This window comes from Schistocerca nitens, chromosome 1 (assembly GCF_023898315.1).
Source record: "Schistocerca nitens isolate TAMUIC-IGC-003100 chromosome 1, iqSchNite1.1, whole genome shotgun sequence".
Classification (NCBI taxonomy): domain Eukaryota; kingdom Metazoa; phylum Arthropoda; class Insecta; order Orthoptera; family Acrididae; genus Schistocerca; species Schistocerca nitens.
The window spans coordinates 908,391,100-908,418,493 of record NC_064614.1 but is presented as its reverse complement, the minus strand read 5'-3'; the positions used below and the strand labels follow the sequence as shown (position 1 = coordinate 908,418,493).

The 27,394-nt window shown below is 45.9% G+C and overlaps 1 protein-coding gene across 1 annotated transcript in view; it reads left to right on the top strand.

Moving 5' to 3' along the window:
• LOC126212073 (uncharacterized) overlaps positions 1–25,955 on the top strand; it is a 34,315-nt gene extending 8,360 nt beyond the window's left edge. Inside the window, exons 2-3 of the mRNA XM_049940007.1 lie at positions 2,120–2,358; positions 25,823–25,955. Coding sequence (XP_049795964.1) covers positions 2,120–2,358; positions 25,823–25,955 — 372 coding nt within the window. The remainder of the gene's footprint in view (positions 1–2,119; positions 2,359–25,822) is intronic.
• Positions 25,956–27,394: the final 1,439 nt, after the last annotated feature.

The following is a 27,394-nucleotide window of genomic DNA, read 5'->3' as shown; positions in this document are numbered from 1 at the left end:
CAATGCTGATGCGATCGAACCGCTGTATTAACTATTTAGGCGTGGTCGAACTACAGGCAACACGAGCGGTGTACCTCCTTCCTGGTGGAACGACTGGACACTCTCCTCTAGTAGGCGCTGCTCATGCATGGTTGTTTACATCTTTGGGCGGGTTTAGTAACATCTCTGAACTGTCAAAGACACTTTGGAAATTTGTGGTAAGATCTTATGGGACCAAACTGCTGAGTTCATACGTCGCTAGGCTTACACACTACTTAATCTAACTTAAACTAACTTACGCTAAGGACAACACACACACCCATGCCCGAGGAAGGACTCGAACCTCCGACGGGGGAGCCACGCGAACCGTGACAGGACGCCCTAGTCCGTGCGGCTACCCCGCGCGGCAGTCAAAGGGACTGTGTCTGTGATACAGTATCCACTGTCAACGTCTATCTTCAGGAGTTCTGGGAACTGGTGTAACGCAAATGTTTTTTTTTAATGTGTGTATTTTACCTATGCCCCTTCTTAGGTAAAGACGTAAAGAGAGCACACAGTAGTTACGAATTTAAGTCAGAGTTGTCAGTGAAATATCTACAACTAGTGGCAGAAGAGTAATTGGTACAAATATCTTGAAAATTTTGAAGAAAAATGTTAGTAACGAGGAAATGTACTTACGTTTCGTAAGTGAAGTTATAGTGCGACTTTCTACATTTGAGCAGATGAGAGGAAACGCAGATTCGAGTCGAAAACTCGAATAACGATAAGTAATCACTTATTAATCGAAAACTCGGATAACAACAAGACGTAATTTTTTTCAGTCTACAAAAATAGCATATGAAAACAGCGCTGTATCATACTAGATCCCACTGAAGATGGTTTACAGAACAAGATGAAAGACGTCTGGAAGAAATAAAATACATTGCAGAAATAAAAAGGTGGGATTTTCTTAGAAAAGAATATTTCTGTGCCTGCTGCGCATGATGACTATGCAAACACATTTCTTAACTGTAATATTTTCATCAGAAATAGAAAAATTACAGGGGGAATAATTAAAAAAAAAATGTTCAAATGTGTGTGAAATCTTATGGGACTTAACTGCTAAGGTCATCAGCCCATAAGCTTACACACTACTTAAACTAAATTATCCTAAGGGCAAACACACACACCCATGCCCGAGGGAGGACTCGAACCTGCGTCGGGACCAGCCGCACAGTCCACGACTGCAGCACCTTAGGGAATAATAAAGTTCTTTGAATTTTTACTTGAATAAATGGCTCCAAGCACTATGGGACTTAACTTCTGAGGTCATGAGTACCCTATAAGTACTTAAACCTAACCAACCTAAGGACAGCACACACATCCATACCCGAGGCAGGATTCGAACCTACGACCGTAGCGGTCGTACGGTTCCAGACTGTAGCGTCTAGAACCGCACGGCCACTCCGGCCGGCACTTGAATAAAAAATTGGCTGTTTGGAGTATCTATGCGAACAGTTAACAAAATCAGAGTACTGAAAGAGGAGAAAATGGTAATATCGTGAGTGGCGTGGCGAGAAGTGGGATAGTCAATCCCCTGCTGTGTTCCCGAATACGCCGAATGTGTAACACAAGAGGTGCTGTACGCCGTGGCCGGCTTGTACGTGGAGTCAGAGAGCGCCCCCCTTAGTCCGGCGAGGACGCGTCCCCCGGGAGACGTAAGAAGCCCCCGGGCGTCGCCTTGCCACCCGTGAGCCGTCGGGGATAATCGTACGATAATTAAATTGCCTCCCCGCGGTAGGCCGGCCGGACATTAAGATAGAACCGCGCGATACTATTTCTCCCGAATTTACTCCGTTATTGGGACTGTAAATTCGTGTTAAGCGGGCGGACGTCTTAGGACGGGCGGAACGGGCGCTGATAAGGCTCGGTGGAGGGGCGCGGAGCCTCCAGGGGGCAGCGGACGACTGGCAGAGGAACAGGACAACAGAGGACGCGGCCGCACGACGGCCGGGGGGGATGGGAGAGGGTCAAGCTTAACGGCGGCGGGTTTACACGGCGGTCAGTTAGTTAACTGCTGCTCCCACCGCGGGGTTCAGGGATACAAGGGATCGGGGGCGGAATTCCTGGAGCATTATAAATTAGGCCCGATCTCTCAAAGCCGCGTCGGCGGCGGCAGCCGGAGGGAACTGGCCGGCAGGCAGAGGCCGCCTCCTCCTCGGCGGCGGCGCCGGCGACCGCGTGTGCATTGTGCGCGTGCCTGGGGCTCACATGCCGAGGCGCGGCGCCGCCCGATCACGGCTTTATTGCTTCTGCCGGGCCGGGCCTGCGCGGCATCCGCGGACCTCCGGCCACGCGCGACGCACCGGCGCCGAGTTCCGTCTCAGCCGCCCAGCACGGGCACCGCCGCCTCCTCTGTCGTCGCTCGGTAGCCTGCGGCACAACACGAGAGGGTGGAGCGGATTACGCTTTGTATCTTTTATTTCTCCCCTACTGACGAGACCAGATGTAACAAGAGAGAATACTAGCGGTTTCTGCACGGTGAGCTACCAGCGCTTTTGGAAAACGTCACTTCAGCAGACAGACAATACGGTGTGCCCGAGTGGTTTAGGCGCTTCAGTCTGGAACCGCACGACCTCTACAGTTGCAGGTTCGAATCCTGCCTCGGGCATGGATGTGGGTGCTGTCCTTAGGTTGGTTAGGTTTAAGTAGTAGTAAGTTCTAGGGGACTGACGACCTCAGATGTTAAGTCCCATAGTGCTCAGAGTCAGCCAGACAGACAATATACACTGTGGTGACAAAAGCCATGCGATACCTCCTAAATTACATGCTTTTCGGAAGTTCCCGTTATAGGCTTCATATTTGTAGAGAGGGCTGAGTACATAATATTCTGAACAGGAACCCATGTTCGTAAACGTACTGTTCCGTGCTATAGCCATTTGAAAACATATTTACTCGCTATGTTTGCTCGTTCGAGCATCATTCACGTGTGTGAGTGTTAGTGGTGTGGAGTGTTGGAAGTGGTATGGATCTAGTTATTGGCATATATTTTTCCAGACTAAATTAAGTAAGCGACCAGTCACGTGAGAGAAACTGATTGCAACACTGGAATAGCGTATAGATGGGCATCAGCCTGGGAGTGAGCTAGCTTCATCTGTATTTTATCTCCTTTACATCGACTGATGGATACCTATATATTCCTTGGGCCGTTTTATTAATCTAGATCAGAATCCTAATGTCAAGGGAATGTTAATGATTGCGAAGATCGAGCAGCTGACACACACAATTTTAATGTAGTTTAATGCGTAGCTATCTAGCTGTATGTTGTCTCTAATTAGGTCAGTTGTGTATTCCTGCTAGAGACTGGAATGAATCTCACCGCAGTTAGGTTGGGTGGTGGTCCCAAACAAGCTCTGGTACAGAAAACACCAAACTTGGATGCGAAACAGAAGGTCCCCGTCCACAGACCACCCAGCGGCCACCCTCCTGTGGGAGGTGAGCCTCGACACCAATTCAGGATTGTCCGTAAAGACACCTACCTGGCGTGTGTCGCTTCAGACCTGCTGAATGGTAGATCGCGTCCCGTTCGCTGGCGGAGATTTTCCAAAGACGCCCTGGGGCGACCAATACACTTGTCAACGTGAGGGAAATTCGTTTACAAACTGCTGTCAGCCGGCCGCGGTGGTCTAGCGGTTCTAGGCGCGCAGTCCGGAACCGCGCGGCTGCTACGGTCGCAGGTTCGAATCCTGCCTCGGGCATGGATGTGTGTGATGTCCTTAGGTTAGTGAGGTTTAAGTAGTTCTAAGTTCTAGGGGACTGATGACCACAGATGTTAAGTCCCATAGTGCTCAGAGCCAGCCAAACTGCTGTCCAAATAAAAGTAGGGGAGGGGTGGCCGCGGTGAAACGTCGCATTCTCAGGTGTCCGCGAGGGGAAATTACTTCCTTTCTACAAATTGTCTTGGCGATCATTAAGTGATCCAACAGGCTGGAAAACTTCTTCGGGGTGCGTTGGAGTAGAGAGGTGAGGAGAGATTTTCTTAGATGGCGTTCCATCAGGAGTCGTGGGAGATGGTTCAAATGGCTGTGAGCACTATGGGACTTAACTTCTGAGGTCACCAGTCCCCTAGAAATTAGAACTACTTAAACCTAACTAACCTAAGGACAGCACACACAACCATGCCCGAGGCAGGATTCGATCCTGCGACCGTAGTGGTCGCGCGGTTCCAGACTGTAGCGCCTAGAACCACTCGGCCACTCTGGCCGGCAGTCGTGGGAGAAGTCAGAAGGAATTTCAGGCAGCAGTCATCGGAGATGTAGGACAGAGATTCGATCGAGAAGTCGTATGGCAGTGCTGACAGCGGTAACGGCTCTTGGATCTCGAGAGACAACACAACAGCTTCTGACTTATGGAAGGCGGCTACCAAAGACCGTTGCGAGTGCAAGAGTTGTCGAGCTGCGACGTTGATGCTGAATGATATGTAACTCGAGGAGGCGTGTTTCACTATTGCGGGACGCATGAGGTTCCTGGAGATCTGGGAAATCACCATCTCCGCGAAGGTTTCTAAGCGACCACTGACACCAGCATCGTTGAACTGATGCAGCACCTCAAACTTGTATGGAAATTCTCCGAAAGGATCGTCGTGCTACTCGGAAGGCCACACTTCAACCCCTTTGCAACTCGCTCAGTTGGCTGCAGTAAGCACGAGCGCGTCTCTGTGACATGGCTCCCTGTTTGGTTCACACATATGCACACACTGAGCCTTCCGGCTGTGAGCATTGCCTATTAAGAAGTGGACACAGGTAGTTAAGCCATTACGACGTTGAAACCGTTATCAATACATCTACTTCCTTCAGTTGGCATATGCCGTCATCGGAGCAAAATCAATGTCATCTTTTCAGGTGCACTAATATTTTCCGGCACTGTAGTTTATTATTAGAAAAACAGTGATGCCTAAATGCTGATTCAAAAGTGTAAGACATTTCCATGAAACAGTGGGTTATTTTTTTAAGTGGCTTAGCTGTTGATATGATCCTTGTATCGATTTTGTTCGAACTTTCTATCAGATGCAACGTAACATTTCGAACACTTTTTTCAGATATTTGTCAATAGCGCTAATGTGTTTCGCAGAATTCATAACACAAATCTCTGTTTGGTTCTTTTATTGCACTACCGGTTCGGTTAATAACCATCATCTGGTACGAAACTAGTACAAAAACACGTTACATATTACGAAAAAGGAAACATAGGATTGTAGCTATTGTCAATGAATCCCTTACCATGTTTCCAGTTTCCGTGCTATAGCCATTTGAACACATGTTTATTAGGTAGGTTTTACACGTTCGAACATCATTCACGTGTGTGAGTGTTAGAGGTGGTGAGGAGTGTTGGAAGTGGTATGGATGTAGTTGTTGGTCATCCACAGCACACCACACACTACTGGAAGTAACTTCGATTGCACGTACAACTGCACGCACAGACGGGTTCTCTGTAACTTGATGAAATACGGCCTCTTCCGATTCGGGCATGCGACGCCTCTTTTCAATATCACAGCCACACCTGCCGCTGGTGAAGGTACCCGTTTCTTGAAGCCGCTCCGTAACTGTGGCGAAGAGGGTGGAGTCGGACGTCGTGGAGTACGATTCTCATAAAAGCGACTAGCAGCCCTTCCATTACCGTCAGCTTCGCGGTAAAGAACGTTCCTGTCGGTGTGTTTTGCAAACGTGTGCCGAATCATATTTAGGCTCGAATCAGGTCAGAGAGGTAGGACAGACGTCTAATCACATTACTCAATACGACGTAATTGTAGCAACAGCTGCTTCAATCCGGTTTCTTAATTCAGGGAGGTCTGCTGGTAGAAGAGACACGTACAATCGATCCTTGATGAAGCCCTATAGGAAAAAATCGCATGGCGTTAGGTCGGGTGAACTTGGAGGCAATGCAAAGCAAGCCCTGAAGACATACTTATCAACGTTTGGGAAGAGCTCGGCTATACACTTGATGTTTGCCGTGTGTCAAATGGCGCTCACATTGACATTTATAAGGTTCTTGGTAAAACTGTTTGAGTTGATCTTTCATTTGACATATCCTTTACACCTGTAAGTTTATTATTATTATTCTGGATTTACAATGTGAGTACATTTTTCCAGCACCTATTCTAGATTACAGTAAGTCACTAATTATTGTTCTCCACTCTTCTCTATTTGTCCATAAATCTTCAGGAATGTTGTTCTTCCTCATTGCTGACTGAACTCCCTGTATCCATGTATCAGGTGGTCGTCCCCTTTTTCTTCTTCCAATTGGTACCCAGTCGATTATGCATTTTGGTAGCCTTTCCTGTTCCATTCGTCTGATGTGTCCATACCATTTAAGTTGTTTGTGCTCGATGAAATCAATAATTGAATTTTTACATTTCATCTTGTCTCTGATTACTTCATTTCTTATTCTTTCTCTTGATATTCTTGCTGAACGTCTCCAGAAATCCATTTCTGTGGCTAATAATTTTGATTTCAGTTGCCATTTTGTTGTCCACACTTCTGAACCATATGTAATAATGCTCCTAACTATTGTTTTAAAAATCCTTATTTTGTTATCAGTTGTTATGTGTTTGTCCCAGAGAATTCCATTCAATAAAGAGATTGTCGTCTTTCCAGAATTTATTCTTGATCTAATTTCTTTGTCCTGTTTCCCATCATTTGTAATTTTCACACCTAAATATTTATATTCCTCAGTAGCTGTTATTGTTCCCATCCCTTCTTCTAATATACCTGTAAGTTTAATGTAGTAAATATTATAAAGCGTTAAAACCCCGATATTCATTTATAAACAACCTGTATATTCACTCCCCTCCACAAGTCCTTGAAGTTTATAACGGGAATTTCCCAACGCTCTATAGCTTCGGACCTCCTTCTGCCCGGTGCAGTACAGCACTCGATGTGACAAGTATCAGACAGCAGTTGGAAGTACACTGCAGAAATACTGAGCAATGTCGCCTCTACAGCCGTCCATTACTGCGAATCTGTTGCTGGTGTAGTATTCTATGACTTCTGGGTTATATCCCATAAAAAGCCGATGGGATTCAGGTCGGGTGATTGGGTGGTCAAATCATTCGCTCGATTTGTCCAGAAAATTCTTCAAACCAATCCGGAACAATTGTGGCCCACTGACATGGCGCGCCGTCATCCATAAATATTCCATCGTTGTTTGGGAATACGAAGTCCATGGATGGCTGCAAATGGTCTCCAAGTAGCCAGACATAACAATTTCCAGTCATTGATCGATCTCTTTTGCTCAGACCCAGTGTACTCCATGCAAACACAGCTCACGTCGTTATGGTGGCAACAGCAGCTGTGACGGTGCCTTGATGATAACTTGACTCAGTGATTTCTTGTGGTCTGCGCGACACTCGAGCCCTACGATCAGCTCCTACCAACTGAAATCGAGACTCATCTCACCAGGCCTCGTTTTTGCAGTCATCTAGGGCCCAACCGATATGATCATTAGCCCACGACCGATGACCATTGCAGTCTGGTCCCTTTAATCCCACATTAGCCCACGACGGGCGCTGTGTCGTGCTGTTAGCAAGACACTCGCGTCAGTCGTCTGCTGCCAAAGCCCTTTAACGTCAAATTTCGCCGAACTGCCCTACTGGATACACACTCGCTTCTGCGCTTATTTCACTCAGACTTCCTTGACTGCTAGCGCTGAATATAGTAAACGTGTAAAAAATTTATCTACTTTGGTGGTCACTCTACATGTTACTTAGAAATACGTATCCAATCATACACATAACCGCCGATGGTGTGCAAATGTAGGAAGTTACAGTGACGTGCATCATATTTGCTGGGTCTTTCACTTTTTGTCAGGATGTGTATGCAGGGTGTAGTGGGTTAACGGGGGGCGTCCGTGCAAAAATGGAAACTACTTACGAGTTTGGGGTAACCCTTTTTTATTTTTCGAGATAGTCTCCTTTTAGACTTATACATTTCGTCCAACGCTTTTCTAATTTGTGGATCCTTTCCGAATAATAGGAATTGTCCAAGTCTGCAAAATAGCTATTAGTTGCTGCAATCACCTCCTCGTTTGAATAAAATATTTGTCCCGCTAGCCATTTCTTCAAATTGGGGAACAAATAGTAGTCCGAGGAAGCCTAGTCTGGAGAATAGGGGGAGGTGAAATTAGTTGGAATCCTATTTCCATTAATTTTGCAACCACAACTGCTGAGGTGTGTGCTGGTGCATTGTTGTGATAGAAAATGACTTTTTTGCTGTCCAATTGTCGGATTTTTTCTTGCAGCTCTGTTTTCAAACGGTCCAATAACGATAAACAATATTCAGCTGTAATAATTTTACCCTTTTCCAGATAGTCGATGAGGATTATCCCTTGTGAATCCCAAAAGACAGTCGCCATAACCTTTCCAGCCGAAGGAATCGTCTTCGCCTTTTTTGGTGCAGATTCTACCTTGGTAACCCATTGTTTAGATTGTTGTTTGGTCTCAGAAGTATAGTAATGCATCAATGTTTCATCCACAGTGACGAAACGACGTATAAAGTCCTGCAGATTCTTCCTGCTGCAAACCATCCTTGCAACACTTCACACGATTCCGTTTAGGTCAAGCGCAAGCAATCGCGGAACCCATCTTGCGGATAGCTTTTTCAAGTCCAAATGTTTATGGCAAATATTTTGTAAACGTTCATTCGAGATGCCCACAGCACTAGCAATCTCACACACCCTAACTCTTCTGTCATCCATCACCAAATCATGGATTTCATCAATGATTTCTGGAGTTCGGAGTTGTTGCTGGGAAGACCTGGGTGAGTAAGCACGCTCTGCTCTATCGCTCCGACAGTTAGCGAAGATTTAGAATTCCATGTTCACTTTGAACTTGGAAGCAGCTTCCCTGCTGAGGAAAGCCACTATGGTATTTCCTAGAATCATATCGGTTAGGAGAGATAGGGAGATGATTTCTTTTGCCAAGTAATTTCATGGGAATTGTGTTCACTGCACTTGGGAGTGAACAGGCGCTCATTGCCGAGTAATACTCAGAATTGCTCAATTTGCATTTCAGTGTGAGTGTGAAGTATATATGCAAAGTGTATTTTATTTAAATGTCTTTATTGACTACTGATTGTGGAGAGATTGGTAACACGTGGTCCGCAGACCCCGTGCATTTCTTGGTGAGAAGCTTCAGCTCGACGTAATCACATTTCGTGATCGAGCTGGATCTTCTACGCAAATTCACGCGTGTGATTTAATTGTTCCTTCATAATATTCAGTAAAACTCGCGGAGTTAGTTAAACGTGAAGACGGGACTTGCCCGTATTAATGTTGCAGTTGGAACCATGTGCTCTCTCCCAATGTTGTCCCACTTGGTGTATGGGAACCTTCCTCTTTTATCTGTTAAATAAAATGAATAGAGTGAATGTTAGTGTGTGTGTGTGTAGCTAAATGATGATAGAAATGTGCAGGCGGTAGTCATTGTGGATTCACGGCACATGTTAGCCGGATGTTTAACTAAGTTTACTTAGATATTATACTATTTGTATCACGCCAGCATTCCGTGATAAGTGAGAGGAAATATTTGAGATGGTTTTGTTTATTGAATAAATGTGAATGTGATTATATAAATATGTTACAGTGACTTCTCCCAGCCACACCATAATCCCTTATCATTTCACAGAATATTTGGTATGCGTATTTCAGTTAATCACCTGTCTATGTCCCACTCATGGGCATATTTCATTTAATAAACTCTGTAAGGTGGTATTAAAACTTCATTATAATAATATTCTAATTCTAACTTGATCAAAACCACCGAATAAAACTTTAGTTTGAGTATTGATGCTTGTTGCTGCAAATGGCCGCCGGCGTCTTCTACAGTGCAGGTGCCATTTATAAAATTGAGGAGGCCTGCCGAGGGTGCGGAAAGCAAGTATCGTGCATAATGGCGAGCCTGCCAGGATCTCGTTCAGTTTAGGAACCCTTTGTGATGCTGGGAGATTGCTAGGATGTGCTAACAAAATTAAATTTCCACAGGATTCACAATTCATATTTGTGAATAGAACCAGCGTTGAGAATACGGCGTTGAATATACTGCGTTGCTTGTGATTTTATTTGTGTGATTTTGGGGGCAATTTTCTTGTGTGTATTTATCCATGTATATTGGGGGAAATTCAAACGTGTTAGGCTGCGTGTGACTAAATAAATGTGTTAGATTGCGTGTGACCAAATAAATGTACTAGGTTGCGTGTGAAATTAACTTACGCTAAGCTACGAGAATTTGTCGCGATTCGTGCATCGAAAGTAGGAAGTCTGGTTTCCGCGAGCGAAGCCGTTATTTAGGCACTTAGCCCGAAGCGTAAGCCTAGTGTCCAGAATGGAGACACGTGCTCGCTCGAAGAGCGGTGCTAGGGAAAACCGGCCGGGTGAGGAGGAAGTTATCCTCAATCGGGTAGCAGCGGAGAGAGACGAGGCAGGCAACGGGAATTACCAAGATTTCAGCGGCGCTACGGCAATGTTGAACTTGGAAAATGAGCAGGCCAATTCCACACCAAATAGCGGGACTTCGGAACCGAGCGCGAGCGCAGATGAATCAGAGAATGCAACGAGTAGCCAAAATGCGCCGACCAATGCAGACACAAATGACCGAATTGCTGAAAATGATGGAAAAGAACGCGAGAACGATCTTCAGCGGAGTAAATTCCAGATTAGAAGAAAATAATAAAAGGCAGGAAGAATATAATAAAAGGCAGGAAGCGAAATTCGAGGGCACTATGTCCGAAATCGAAGGGGTTCGAAAGGACGTCAATGAGAAATTCGAAGTGGTTGGCAGTAAACTAAACGCCCTCGAAAAGGAACAAAAAAAGTTAGGATTGACATGAAAACCCGCGGAGAAAAATTAGAAAATGGGCTCCAAACTTTAAGGGAACGATGCATTACCGAAAGGAAAAAGGTAATAGCGCGAGTAAAAGCAGTAGAAGCAATGCAAGATAAGGTTCACGAAAACAGTAGGGCAATTGTGAATCGCGAGGAAAAGATAGATACGGTTAAGACATTAAATAGCGAGGAGACAAAGAAAGTAAAGGAGGAGTTAGTAAAACTCGCGGGGAAGGTTGCGGACTTAACAATATCAGAGGGAAGCGAGAGTGCTGCAATTCTGAACTCGAGGGATAACGAGGAGATACAGGCATTGCGGAAATTTCAAGAAGGCCAATGCGAAGTCAGTAGGCGGCAACGGATAGTTACCAATGACATATGTGAATGCATGGCCCACGTGGAAAATCTCCTCACTCGCGGTGACGAGAGGGAGGTCAATGTGCGCAAGGGCGCGTGCGAAAGCGAGGGTCGCGATTCCGGACACGAGGATGATTACGAGGAGGCTAGCGAACGCAGAAATGTAGGGACGTGTCGGGAACGACACCTAAAACCGTGCGCAGTTCCATACCGGAGGGAAGTGGAAGGCTTCGACTATAAGCACTTTCTCTCTGTACGGAAGTTCGAAGTCTTTAGAAATTCTGTGAACGGAATCCACCCACGGGCTTTCTTGGAACAGTACCAATTCTGTCTTCCGCCCAGTTGGCCGGATGAGTATAAAATCGAGTTCATGTGCGGGAATCTTGAGGCTGAACCCGCAGTACGGATGAGAGCCATAGCGAGAAATTGTAAAACGGTGAAGGAATTTCAGCGTGAATTTCTCTCAGCATATTGGTCCGAAGCTGCACAAGATCGGGTGAAACATCAGATAATAATACTGCCGAGTCTTAGTCAATCCAGTTTAGCGAGTCCTGCAAGACTGTTTCAAAACATGTTGCAGAATAACCAATTCTTGTACAACCCTTACAGTCCGGGCGAATTGATAAGGCTGTGTATAATGAAGCTTCCAGCGCAGCTTCGCCATATCATATTAGCTGGGCGTTGTAAGGACGATTTAGAGTCGTTTAAATTACTCATACAAGAATTGGAGTATGATATAGGACAATGTATACCGGAAAGGGTATACCCATCGTGCCGCCCATTCTGTCCCTGGGCCTTGTAGTAGCCATGCTTGTTACCATTTTTTCCAATTCGCCTTGTATGGCTGGAAACTGGTATTCGCATGCTCCGCTACATGTGAGCTTGTACACTTTCGCGTTTTACTGCGGCTGCGACTCACTCTCCTATTTCTTCCTACGTCCTCTCCTCCTTCTTGACCTTTTCCTTATGCGCTAGTGGAAGTTCGAAGTCTGTAGAAATTCTGTGAACGGAATCCACCCACGGGCTTTCTTGGAACAGTACCAATTCTGTCTTCCGCCCAGTTGGACGGATGAGTATAAAATCGAGTTCATGTGCGGGCATCTTGAGGCTGAACCCGCAGTACGGAGGAGAGCCATAGCGAGAAATTGTAAAACGGTGAAGGTATTTCAGCGTGAATTTCTCTCAGCATATTGGTCCGAAGCTGCACAAGATCGGGTGAAACATCAGATAATAATACTGCCGAGTCTTAGTCAATCCAGTTTAGCGAGTCCTGCAAGACTGTTTCAAAACATGTTGCAGAATAACCAATTCTTGTACAACCCTTACAGTCCGGGCGAATTGATAAGGCTGTGTATAATGAAGCTTCCAGCGCAGCTTCGCCATATCATATTAGCTGGGCGTTGTAAGGACGATTTAGAGTCGTTTAAATTACTCCTACAAGAATTGGAGTATGATATAGGACAATGTATACCGGAAAGGGTATACCCATCGTGCCGCCCATTCTGTCCCTGGGCCTTGTAGTAGCCATGCTTGTTACCATTTTTTCCAATTCGCCTTGTATGGCTGGAAACTGGTATTCGCATGCTCCGCTGCATGTGAGCTTGTACACTTTCGCGTTTTACTGCGGCTGCGACTCACTCTCCTATTTCTTCCTACGTCCTCTCCTCCTTCTTGACCTTTTCCTTATGCGCTAGTGGAAGTTCGAAGTCTTTAGAAATTCTGTGAACGGAATCCACCCACGGGCTTTCTTGGAACAGTACCAATTCTGTCTTCCGCCCAGTTGGACGGATGAGTATAAAATCGAGTTCATGTGCGGGCATCTTGAGGCTGAACCCGCAGTACGGATGAAAGCCATAGCGAGAAATTGTAAAACGGTGAAGGAATTTCAGCGTGAATTTCTCTCAGCATATTGGTCCGAAGCTGCGAAGGAGGAAATCAAACATTATGACCTGTGCCAATCGAGGGAGACAACCTTAGTCGACCCCCGATAACGAATAACCGCGAGATAAGGTACATTGGTCAGGACGACATTAGGGAAACATTACTGGAGGAGCAGACGGATAAGGAACTTCGAGTACAAATTCCAAATACGAGAACATAAAAGGTTCTTCGTCAGGCCATACCCGATTCCACTAGCGCATAAGGAAAAGATCAAGAAGGAGGAGAGGACGTAGGAAGAAATAGGAGAGTGAGTCGCAGCCGCAGTAAAACGCGAAAGTGTACAAGCTCACATGTAGCGGAGCATGCGAATACCAGTTTCCAGCCATACAAGGCGAATTGGAAAAAATAGTAACAAGCATGGCTACTACAAGGCCCAGGGCAGAATGGGCGGCACGATGGGTACGATAACCGGGATAAAGGTAGGAACAACCACGGGAATCGTGCGAATTCACCACAAAATAGGGGTGAAGGAAGCGAACAGGCCACAGGGAGAAAGAGAAGGGAAAATATCACTGACGACGTAGAAATCAGATCGGCCGATCCACGGAGGAATGCTCCAGAACCAGGAGGAAATCAAACATTATGACCTGTGCCAATCGAGGGAGACAACCTTAGTCGACCCCCGATAACGAATAACCGCGAGATAAGGTACATTGGTCAGGACGACATTAGGGAAACATTACTGGAGGAGCAGACGGATAACCGGATTTCGGCCGTCAGCCCAGTAATTGCGATCTCGGTGAAAGGAATTTCACTGGACTGCATAGTCGTCACGGGAAGCCCGGTTTCGATCGTTAGTGAGGCCGCATTCCAGAAATGCGAGGAGACGGGAACTTTGCCGACTTTGCCGTTGCGAGGTACAAAGGTGAAGGGAGCGATATACGGGAAAAGTGTAGAAGTCAAGTGGCAGACTAGGATTACGTTCCAATGCCAGGACGAAGAGTTCGAGGCAAACTTCTTCATTGTGCCCCTAATGAACACAGAAATGATTCTCGGGATGGATTTTATGAGCGCTCACCAGGCAATTGTAGACATGGGTGGAGGCATCATGCCTCTGAACAGAGATAGAAACCCCTTAGAATTAAAGTTCAATAATTGGGTCCTACGGGACGGAGCGGAAACTAGCTGCCTACGAATTCTCACTTACCCGGAATTGCGCCCTGAGCCGGAGATCCTGATAAACTGTGTAAATGGCGTGAGTTTACCGTCCTCCACGCATGGAAAGGATGAGGTCTTCGAGCGAATAATTGAGGAAAGCATGCGCAATGTAGGAGACATGCAAGAGGATGCCCGTGTACGATTATTAGAAGTTCTGAGGAACCATGAGAAAATATTCTCAGACGCACCGGGTGCGATAAGGAACTTCGAGTTCAAATTCCAAATACGAGAACATAAAAGGTTCTTCGTCAGGCCATACCCGACTCCACTAGCGCATAAGGAAAAGTCAAGAAGGAGATTGCGAAGATGTTAGAACAAGACGTTATAGAACGCGCCGTGAGTACATACAACTCACCACTCCTAGTAGTACCGAAAAGGAACGGATCGGTAAGGTTGGTGCTGAATTCTCGGCAAATAAATAAATACGGTAATAAAAGCAGAAACAGACAGACCGGAAAGCCTGGAGCAATTATTGCAACGGTTTCATGGAGTGAAGGTGTTATCCTCCATAGACCTGTGAGCTAGTTACTGGCAAATCGTGTTGCATCAAGAGTGTTGGCAGTATACCGCATTTTTATGCTACGGTAACTGCTACCAATTCAAACGGCTTCCGTTCGGGTTGAATGTTTCGGCGGCGGCGTTCATACGAGGCTTGAACAGCTTCCTTCCGGAAGACCTGCGTGAAGGAATTACGATCTACGTCGACGACGTATTAATCTCGGAAAGTTCCTGGGAGGAACATAATGAAGTATTAAATCGATTATTAGACGCCTTCGAAAGAGCAGGAGTAACCGTAAACCTGGAAAAGTCGCAGTTCGGGCGCCAGAAGATAAAGTTCCTGGGACATATAGTTTCGGTGGACGGGATACAAACGGACCCGCACAAAATAATAAGGCAAATGCGGAGTTCCCAAGACCCACGACTAAGCGACAACTAAGAGGATTCTTAGGAGTCGCGAATTTCTTTAAGAAATTTGTAAACCTAAGTGTGCTGTCCACGCCACGTCTTTGCGCGCTTACTGGCAAGAACACGATCTGGTACTGGGACGAGCAAGCACAGAATGAGTTCGTGAGGTTAAAGAAAGCATTGGTGAATGCACCGATTCTCGCGCATCCAGATTTGAGTAGGGAATTTTATCTGATGACGGATAGCTCATTAAACGGCCTCGGCGCGGTTCTCTTCCAAGGGGAAGACGAGAAGGATATGTTGACATGGAAGCCCGTATCTTTCGCGAGTAGAGTGCTGTCGAGGGCAGAGAGAAATTACTCGGTGACGGAACTCGTGGGACTCGCTGTCGTCTTTGCGTTTAGCAAATTTCGGTACTTCCTGTATGGGAGAAATACTAAAGTGTTCACCGACCATCGGGCAATACAATTTCTGATGTCGGCAAAGTTGGCCCACGGCAGGTTAGCTCGCTGGGCGCTGTATCTACAGGAGTTCGATTTCACAGTTAAATACATTCCAGGAAAAAAAACCTGATAGCAGATGCGTTGTCTCGGGCTCCGATAGGCCTAAAACACTGCATAGACGGTGACCCGGGCGAGAATAATTTCAGTATTCTCTACCTGAAAAACGTCACGTTCGAAAACTTTGTGACGATGTCACTAAAGAATGTCGGGTGCGAACAAGAGAAGGACCCGATACTAAAGGAGGTGAAAGGGAAGTGGAAGGACAGGTCCCAAGCTGCTATTCGGCAGTACTACAGAATAGAGAACGGAATCCTCTTCCGGAAACGGAGCATAGAAGACCCGCGATGGCTGGCGGTAATACCTGAGGAGCTAATAAATAAGCTAGTGTGGTATATACACCTAAGTTACGGACACTTCGGAGCACGGAAGTGCTTCCAGAAGTTACGAGAGGCCTGTTACTTCAGTAACATGCTAAAGAGGAGACAGCGGGTAATTAGAGTGTGTAAACCATGCCAAAGGACTAAACCGCCCACCACATGTTTTGCTGCACCGATGTACCCGATCATTCCAAGCAGGTTGCGAGAGGTCGCCGCGGTGGACTTGTTCGGGCCAATAACTCGAACGAAATCTGGCTACGCGTTCATTCTTGTAGCCGTGGAATTGACGTCGAAGTTCGTTTGCTTTACTCCGCTGAGGAAAGCAACGGGGAAAACGGTGGCGGCGGCATTCGCGAACGATTTCGTGCGCGAGGTCGGGCCGGTGAAACGAGTGATATCGGATAACGGACCGCAGTTCCGATCTAAACATTGGCTGCGGATGTTGAGGCGGAGGAAAATAAAGCCGAATTTTATATCCTTGTTCCACCCGTCGTCTAACCCCGCCGAGAGAATAATGAAGGAATTAGGGCGGCTGTGCAGGCTGTACTGTTATAGGAAGCATAACACGTGGGACATACACCTAAAGACGTTTCAGGAGATCCTAAATGAATTGCCAAATGCCTCCACGATGTTGCCACCGGTGTTAGTGCTAAAGAATAAGGAGCTCCCTAATCCAATCAGGGAAGTCATACCTTGGCCAAAGGAAAGACAACCAAGACACAAGGAGGTCGTTGATCTAGCGCTGAAAAATATCAAGAGTGCGGCAGACCGGAGGCAAAAGGCGTACCAAAGAAAACGAGAAAAATAAAATTCTTCATTGGACAGAAGGTGTGGGTTCGGTCACACAAACTGTCAAACAGAGGTAAGGGAATCTGCAAGAAGTTCCTAAGCCTGTACAGTGGTCCGTACCGTGTGTGCCGTATCCCCCATCCGAACGCAATAGAAGTACTGACACTGAGGACGAGAAAATCGAGAGGGCTTCATCACGTATCAAACGTGAAACCCCTCATTGAATAAAAACTGTGGAACAATAGAATACAGGTAAAATAGATTTAGAGTATATTGTATACGTTGAGTGTAAAAAAAACCTCAAATGAGGTGTACAAAAGAAAAAGGGTGTAAGTTATCGTAGAAACCGGTTGTAGTGGGAGTAGCGGTAATTGTGTGTGTAGGATTTTGTTACTATAAGGCATGTTTTGGGTGTTAATTATATGTGTCGTAGTTGTTACAATAGTGCATGTTTTGTAGTTAATTCTCTGTTATACCTATTACAGTAGCGCATGTACTGTAAACTAGAGCCGGCCGGAGTGGCCGTGCGGTTATAGGCGCTACAGTCTGGAACCGCGTGACCACTACGGTCGCAGGTTCGAATCCTGCCTCGGGCATGGATGTGTGTGATGTCCTTAGGTTAGTTAGGTTTAAGTAGTTCTAAGTTCTAGGGGACTGATGACCACAGTAGTTAAGTCCCATAGTGCTCAGAGCCATTTGAACCATTTTGTAAACTAGAGGGGAAGGTTGCCCTAAATGAGAAATTGTGGATGCGAAATGTGTGACGTCACAAGGAATGCTTGCTGTGTAGCTAGTAAAGAGTGCCTATGTGTGTATGTTGCATTTATGTGAGAAGAGTGAGAAATGAATTACTGAAGGACGTGGAAGTGTGATAAGTTAGTCTTTAGAATACTATAGATCATAATTTAAAACAAATGGAATTCTAGTTCTATCCATTTCTTGTCCATCAGTAAAGAAAATATCGTAGATTAATGTTGATTAAAATATCACTACTATAAAGCCACTGAAGAGATCAAATAAGAAATAAAAAATTATTGTAAATTGATAGGATAATGATTCATGTATGAAAAGGCGGCTAAATTAAAAGCCATGTTAAAATATCATTGGAAGGATAGCGCCCATAAGGCACAGTAGGAGATGGCGAGAGAGAAATAGAATCTGAGTAATGTAGGAAGACCTTATGGATTGCTGAGAACTGTAGGGGACTGTGATGGAAAATTTGTCTGAAATGTATCGATATAGCCAAGCTTCCCTGAGTTTCGATTAGCAACCAGGGGAGAATGCAGCCGAGGAGACCGGGTCGCCGATGCAAGCAATTAGCGGCTAGACGTCGGGCGAGCGCATGGCACTTGGGATTCCCTAAGTGACGGCCGTTGTCCGCGACTGTGTCAACACGCGCCGGAGGCGATTACCGGGCCTCCCACATGCAGGAAGAAAGGGGTGGCTACCCAGGTAGCCGGCCGCAATCACGGAACAGACGAACAGCGAGCGGCGGTGACCTACATATGCCGAGCGCCCGCGCCAGCAGGTGACACGCCCCCAACTCTGAGGGCGCCGCACAGCAGCAGATGGTAACGGGCAGTCCGTATGGACGACCCGTGAGGTGACGCGCTGTCACGCCTGGTAGACATCGTCACAAACAAACCCGGGATGGAAACTGCAGCACCCGCAAGAGGCGAGCTTGGCGTATCCAGGTCAGGCGTCGCGGTGCAGCAGATCAAGGAAGGAGAACCGGTGCGCGCCAGGGGCGTGGCACCAGTGGCGGCGTGTCAACAACGACACCACCACACCTACAACGTCCGCAGTACCGATTCAAGAGGCATGTCAAACTCACCACTTGAGTCGGACATGCCGGGACTGCAGACGGAAGAGAGAGGCGAGTGATGTTACCGAGGGGGTGACGTCAGGAGTGTGGCTGTCAGCAATTATTGCGGATATGCTCACATATCGACGAGAGGTAGCCAGACGGGTCCGGGCGCTCACGATGCGGCACGCGGCGACGACTGCTAGGGGGATGCTATTCTGCCCTGGAGGTCGACGCCCACCTGACGCGGACACGCGTGCCACCACGTCCTGAGGCAGCCATCAACGCGAGGCAACATGGGTCCTGGGGAGCTGACAAAGGTGAGGGAGCGGCCTGATGCAAGGAGGCGGCCGGCATGATCGACGGAGAGCCTGCAGTCGCTGACACCTGCAGAATAACTTCCTCCCCTGTCCTCCAAGTAGCCCAAAACTGTGGTCCTCCAAGTACCCCGATCCCATAGTGAAGTGCAAGGTGTTTGAAAGTGCCACGTACATTCAATATGTAGCGCGTGTGTTTACTTTTCAGCAGAACTGATTTTGCATATATTCTGGCTAGTTACTGAAGTAAATAGGGAAAGAGATGAAGAAAAAACTTTAACACGTCAATCCAGAAGTGAAAGAACGAAATTGCCTAAAGATGTAATGTGATTTACTGAAAATTTCTCTAATTAATAGATTTTGTATGTTTTCTGTGCTTCGCAAATGTTTCAAAGTGGGATACAAATGCGAAAAGACGCTAAGAATTTAAATACCTACAAGCTTAATACCAACTTGTCTATCTGTTGTATGAAATTCAATTCATTATATAAATTGTTTAAATTGTGCAATTTCAAGAATTTATGTGAAATATTTCAAAGTGGGACACACTGGCAACAGGATTTTAATAATTTAAGTGCCCACAAAGATTTAAATGTCTAGTTTATAAGAACTGATTATGTTTGTCGAAAAATTTAAAGTTTTCACTAATGTTACATTTGAAAAACGGATGCATGGCCTAGATGGTAGGTAAAATTTGTGTTAAATTGAAATATTAATGGTAAATTGTATATGTTTCAATGATGATGTTTAAGAGGGGCATAGGCCCATATGTTTATGTGTTAATAGCTGCATAATGCTCTCAGAAGGAGATAACCATGTGTGAGGGTTTTGAATGTTAAATTTTGTAGCCTGAGTTTTGAATTTGAATACTACGTTCTATGGAACATATGACGAGGATGTGTAATAAACTCAGTAAAGAATCAGATAGATAAATGACACACCTCCGACCACTATGTAAAAAAAAAATGCTTGAAAGTGCCCTTCCAAAAGCAAGGACACTTGCTGCCCATTTTTTCGTCAGAAGGGGAGGGTTATGTAACGGCTCCATGTGAGCCGCTACATGGCTCGACACCACAACTGAAGACACCTGAGTGCCCTTCCGACACTCAGGGAAGAGCCTGATGATAATTAGTAAGATTGGGTTATTTAAATACAGACGACCATTTTAATATTAGATATGGTAATTGTCTGCAAAGTGTGAATGCGAACGTATGATGAGGTATGCGTGAGATGTCGGCTGTGGGTGTGCTATAGGCATAGTGGAAGTGTAGCCAACCTCGAATCTAGTAGGGCGCGACTGCACTGGACCAGAGAGGCAAAAACTCCACGCGCGTCATTAGCGCTCGTTAGGTTGGCAAATAACCGTGTGCAGTATCTCTGAGTCCTTGCGGCCACGATGTGTGGACCCGGACGAGGGAGACCGTATCGGGGTTGTTGCTGGGAAGACCTGGGTGAGTAAGCACGCTCTGCTCTATCGCTCCGACACTTAGCGAAGATTTAGAATTCCATGTTCACTTTGAACTTGGAAGCAGCTTCCCTGCTGAGGAAAGCCACTATGGTATTTCCTAGAATCATATCGGTTAGGAGAGATAGGGAGATGATTTCTTTTGCCAAGTAATTTCATGGGAATTGTGTTCACTGCACTTGGGAGTGAACAGGCGCTCATTGCCGAGTAATACTCAGAATTGCTCAATTTGCATTTCAGTGTGAGTGTGAAGTATATATGCAAAGTGTATTTTATTTAAATGTCTTTATTGACTACTGATTGTGGAGAGATTGGTAACACGTGGTCCGCAGACCCCGTGCATTTCTTGGTGAGAAGCTTCTGCTCGCCGTAATCACATTTCGTGATCGAGCTGGATGTTCTACGTAAATTCACGCGTGTGATTTAATTGTTCCTTCATAATATCCAGTAAAACTCGCGGAGAAAGTTAAACGTGAAGACGGGACTTGCCCGAATTAAAGTTACAGTTGGAACCATGTGCTCTCTCCCAATGTTGTCCCACTTGGTATATGGGAACCTTCCTCTTTTATCTGTTAGATAAAATGAATAGAGTGAATGTTAGTGTGTGTGTGTGTGGCTAAATGATGATAGAAATATGCAGGCGGTAGTCATTGTCGATTCACGACACATGTTAGCTTGATGTTTAACTAAGTTTACTTAGATATTATACTATTTGTACCACGCCAGCATTCCGTGACAAGTGAGAGGAAATATCTGAGATGGTAATGTTTATTGAATAAATGTGATTGTGATTATATAAATATGTTACAGTGACTTCTCCCAGCCACACCATAATCCCTTATCATTTCACAGAATATTTGGTATGCGTATTTCAGTTAATCACCTGTCTATGTCCCACTCATGGGCATATTTCATTTAATAAACTCTGTAAGGTGGTATTAAAACTTCATTATAATAATATTCTATTTCTAACTTGATCAAAACCACCGAAAAAAACTTTAGTTTGAGTATTGATGCTTGTTGCTGCAAATGGCCGCCGGCGTCTTCTATAGTACAGGTGCCATTTATAAAATTGAGGAGGCCTGCCGAGGGTGCGGAAAGCAAGTATCGTGAACAAGACGCTAAAAATTGTAGGTGAGTTTACTATTTGGGCAGCACAAGACTGACGATGGTGGAAGCAGAGAGCATATAAAATGAAGACTGGCAACAAAATAAAAACAAATCTAAAAGAGAGGATTGTGTTAACATCGGATATCAATTTAAGTGCTGGGAAGTCTTTTCTGAAGTTGTTTGTCTGGAGCGTAGCATTGCACATAACAGAAACATGGACATTAAGCAGTTCAGGCAATACAAGTATAGAAGCTGTGGAAAGGTGGCGATACAAAGGAATGCTGAATATTAGGTGGTTATATCGAATAACTGGTGAAGAGGTACTGAGTGGAACTGGAAAAAAAAAATATGGAAATAGAAATTCGTGGTAAGGTCTTATGGGACCAAACTGCTGAAGTCATCGGTCCCTAAGCGTACACACGATTTAATAAAACTTAAAGTAACTTACGCTAAGGACGACACACACATCCATGCCCAAGGGAGGACTCGAACCTATGACGGAGGGGAACCGCACGGACCATGACAAGAAGCCTAGACCTCGCGGCTACCCCACGCGGGAGAAATTTATGGTACAACCTGATTAAAAGAAGAGTGAATTTAGTCATGGAAGGAAGTGTATGCAGGAGGAAGCCGGGTAAAAGATAAAGAAGGTTATCAAGGTTCGAATACTGATAACACGTTGAAACGGATATAGTTTCACGGTAGTTGTGGAAAGATGAATAGACAAGCATGGAAACCTGCATCGAACCAGTCATCGGACTAAAGACCATCACGATAACAACAACAGCAACAACAACAACACAACCACCTGAAAACATGACTTGAAAATCTTTCCATGGAAGGAAGAGCTTGTCTATACCGCAAACGAGAGTTATACTGATTTTTAAAGCTATGTCTTTTCGCAGGACATATAAAAACTCTGTCTTGCTGAAAAAAAAAGAGGTGGTCATTGATGGATTTCGTTAAATACTGTTATTTATTATTTTCCCACCAAACTTGGAGCACCTGGCGAACAGTTTGCCACGCGCAAGAGCGGACACTTTTCCAACTCTCCTGCACCCACCTGTGGTTGTTAAGACGCGCCCCACCTTTACGGAGCCTCACGATGAATTTAACGAGGAGAGTGCGCTAGAAGGTTTCGCGAGCACACTGAGGCATAAAATGGTTCAAATGGCTCTGAGCACAATGGGACTTAACATCTTAGGTCATCAGTCCCCTAGAACTTAGAATTACTTAAACGTAACTAACCTAAGGACATCACACACATCCATGCCCGAGGCAGGATTGGAACCTGCGACCGTAGCAGCCCCGCGGTTCCGGACTGCAGCGCTAGAACCGCACGGCCACCGCGGCCGGCCCATTGAGGCATCTCTGGATGTCGATCTAACACAGTACGACAGGAGCTTGTAAACAGAGATCGCCGCAACGTATCTAGAGGCTCCGGGAAGGGCAGGTGCTATGTTGGTTTTGTATGTTTGGGCACTTAACCTAAGATAAAGTTTCTGGATGTGGATGGGTTGTAGTACTTAATTCACTTTACATGGATAACCATTGAATGCGTTCTCCTGGAATTTCTTTCACAACTATGAAATGACATTAGGGGCGGTACTCAACTCTGAGAGCTGACTCTGTATCACAGCCAGTGCGACGTTTAATGTGAATCTTAATGGCATCCAAATATGTTTACTGTGGTACGTTTCTTCCTCACAGTTCGAATATTATGTACCAAACGCATAACTCGCAGTCTGCAGCTTCGTATCCACCTCTGCGTAATGGTCGTCCCAAGCAGGGGGGATGAGACGCAGGACTTGCATTTGGACGTACTCCGTCCCCTGTCTGTCATTCTACATTTTCCGCGGTTTCTCCAGATCGATTAAGTGAAAGCCTGGACTGTCCTTAAAAAAGAACATTAATGTTCCTGCTCAGTATGTAATGAACTCAGCTTCAACGCATCGCTTTTTTTTTTTTTTTTTGCTAATTTCCAGCTTTCTGGAAGCTAATTTGGTTACCAAATAATGCAATAAAGTACAGTGAACCTTCAAAGTTCCAATATTAATTTCCTTTCTTATTTGACTGGTTTTGAGCCTAAGTTCATTATCAAATCATCTAATAAGCAACGCAGTTACATATATTGCGAGAGCAACTTAAATGTTGTTTGCAGTTTACATATCTTTACTGTACAGCAGCTCGGGACTGAACTTCATTCACCTAATTCACTCCACTTAGGCGAATGAAGCTCAGCTCCGTACGGTTTAGCTACAATCAACACTCATGTGGCTGTCGTAATGTATGTCACTGCGTAGCCTATTTCATGATTTGATAATGAGCTTAGGCGCAAAACTAGTCGAGTAAGAAAGGAAATTAACATTGCAACTTCGACGGTTCTCTGCAATTTATTGCCTTATTTAGTTTTCGTCCGATTGTTGAAGGCACAATGAGTATTATGGCGAGCGTGCAGCATGCAAGTTACGACTTTTTTTTATTTTGTCCCACCATTGTTCAGTCTATACAGCATTAACATGGCAGAATACAGAGTGTCCGTGGAATTCCGCAATCACTTCAGAAAATTATATACTACTAGAGTTCCTGTCCAAACGTTTATCTGATCACAAAGTTTTTATTTCCTTTTATCCTTAATGCGATTTTCACTCTGCAGCGGAGTGTGCGCTGATATGGAACTTCCTCGCAGATTAAAACTGTGTGCTGGACCGAGACTCGATCTCGGAACTTTTACCTTTCGCGGCCAAGTGCTCTACCATCTGAGCTATCCTAACACGACTCACGTCCCGTCCTCCCAGCTTCACTTCTGCCAGTACCTCGTCTCCTACCTTCCTGTGGCTAAGCCATATCTCCGCAATATCCTTTATTTCAGGAGTGCTAGTTCTGCAAGGTTCGCAGGATAGCTTCGGTAAAGTTTGGAAGGTAGGAGACGAGGTACTGGCAGAAGTGAAGCTGTGGGGACGGGGCTTGAGTCGTGCTTGGGTAGCTCAGACGGTAGTGCAATGGCCCACTAAAGGCAAAGATCCCGAATTCGAGTCTTGGTGCGGCAGACGGTTTTAATCTGCCAGGAAGCTTCCTTTTATCCTTCCTTGCCTATTTGGAGTGCATCGAAATGGCAACAGACCAGGGGAAGGCACAATGAGTGATCTGGCTCTGAAAACCAAAACAAGACAGATAAACACATACGTGCTGTTCGGGTTAGGGTGGTGTGGCCGAGCGGTTCTAGGCGCTACAGTCTGGAACCGCACGACCGCTACAGTCGCAGGTTCGAATCCAGCCTCAGGCATGGATGTGTGTGCTGTCCTTAGGTTAGTTAGGTTTAAGAAGTTCTAAGTTCTAGGGGACTGATGACCTTAGAAGTTGAGTCCCATAGTGCTCAGAGCCATTTGAACCATTTTTGAGTTAGGGTGGAATACCAACTGGGCTGCCGCATTAATAAGGCAGTCCATCAGCAGTGTCAAGCCACTGTGTCAGGGCGGCGTAGTTGTTAGCGCATCTGCCTAATGAGCAGGAAAGTCGGGTTTGAATTCCAGCCTTGGTACAGATTTTCATTCGTCGCTTCACTCTGCACATACAAAACCAACGGGATAGCCTGGAGTTTACTGTCTGCATGACTTAATGCGCTGTAGGGTGATAGGCCCATTTCTCTTCGCCGAGAATACCACAATGGGAAGTGTTTTCCTGGACATCCTCGAAAAGTTCCTACAACCACAGAAAGAAGAGTTCCAGCAGTCCGTCTTCCAGCATGATGGCGCATCCAGACATTGGAGTTTGAACATACGGAATGTGCTGAATGATTCATTTCCTAAGAGGTGGATGGACCACGATGCTCTCACAATGTCGCGATATTGGACTTCTTTTTTCAGAGGTTACGTCGAGGAATGTGTGTCCAGAAGACTAGTCAATGACTCTGCTGCCCTTCGTGTACGAATCGAAGTAGTCTTCAGAACTGTCCATGTTGCAGATGCTGGCCCGTAGTTGGACAGAACTCGGGTGCCACCTTGACGCTCTACGACCGACGAGTGGGCGAACATTGAAATTGTTACATAACAGAAAAGAAAGCTTCTGGAGTGGTTATACTTTCTACAGCGACCACTATGCTCTGTTTCCAACAGTTGGTTATATTTTTGTGGTGCGATAGTGGTAATTTATGGACATTATACACTTTTCGTTGCTCTCGAAGATCCCTTAGCTTATGAGTAAAGTTTGGTGTAGAAGTCTTTCAGTAGTTCACTTCTCGTGCTCTCTTGTTCCTGGTCCAGAAGCACGGACCGCCCGGTGCGCAGCTCGGCAACGCCGCCGGAGCAACACCAGCCACTAGAGGTGGGCGAGGGGCGCTCCTTGCGGCAGAGCGACGCATTTACAAACCCCATTAATACTGCATCGGGCGCGTAAGCCAGCGGCTTTGCCGTTTGATGACGCGGCTAATCCTCCCGGGGCTCGAACCAATACCGCCGGGATCAGGCGGCGCGGCACGAGGGGCGCGCGGAGCAGCCCGTCCGCCGGCGCCGCTTCTTAGCGGCCCCGCTTCGATACCCGGCGCGGGGCGGCGCCTGGCGCGCCACGCCGTGCCTCCCTTTGTTCCCTTTGTCCGACCGGCCGCGCACAAAGGCAGCGCCGCGCGCCGCGCGCCCGCCCACGCCCACGGCCCCGCTCTCGCGCCGAAATTTGGAGCTCGCCAGCAATTCGGCGGCCGTTTGACGCTCCTTTCCGCGACCGCGCACGGCGCGCAACGCCGCGCGTTCGCCGGCAGCTTCCCTCCTCTCAAAGGCCACGTTCCGCCGTGCTGTCGCAGAGGCAGTTTTTGGAAGATTGAGTCTCGCTATCCCTGAACTCAAGAGATTTGATATTTCAGTCAGCGCGAATATTTTCGAACTCGCTCTCCAAGGTCGTTCTTGGCGGAACGCTTCCTTATCCCCTCTACTCTCCTTTAATCGCCAACCATAATGTTTTTTAATGTAATAAAATGGAACAACTGCAGCCATCCTTTCGACATTACCAGGTGTTCCGGTATCAAATGAGCGTTTTTTGTGAAAATGCAACACTAATTTTGAATTGAAAAGTAAAAACATTTTATTCAAAGTACTGACCATTGCTTTCTATATATTTTGATCACCTTTCTGGCAATTTGTGGACAGCACGCCAATAGAAAGGTTGTAAGTAGGCTGTTTATGTTTTCTTATTGGCAACGTTACGTAGCGCTCTGTATGAAAATCACTGGCTGTGCTGTGTGCAGTCTGTGGCTAGTTTGCATTGTTGTCTGCCATTGTAGTGTTGGGCAGTTGGCTGTGAACAGCGCGTAGCGTTGCGCAGTTGGAGGTGAGCCGCCAGCAGAGGTGGATGTGGGGAGAGAAATGGCGGAGTTCTGAAATTTGTAAGACTGGATGTCATGAACTGCTATATATATTATGACTGTTAAGGTAAATACATTGTTTGTTCTCTATTAAAATCTTTAATTTGCTAACTATGCCTATCAGTAGTTAGTGCCTTCCGTAGTTTGAATCTTTTATTTAGCTGGCAGTAGTGGCGCTCGCTGTATTGCAGTAGTTCGAGTAACGAAGATTTTTGTGAGGTAAGTGATTTGTGAAAGGTATAGGTTAATGTTAGTCAGGGCCATTTTTTTGTAGAGATTTTTGAAAGTCAGATTGCGTTGCGCTAAAAAATATTGTGTGTCAGGATAAGCACAGTCATGAATAATTGTTCTAAGGGGACGTTTCATATGTCTACCCTTAGCCGAGGATACCTCACTGGAATCTTCTGATTTTTTCTTGTAGTTTGTGTAATTAGTGTAGCTTTTGTTTATTGCTAGCGCGTAATTATAGAGAGAATTCCCT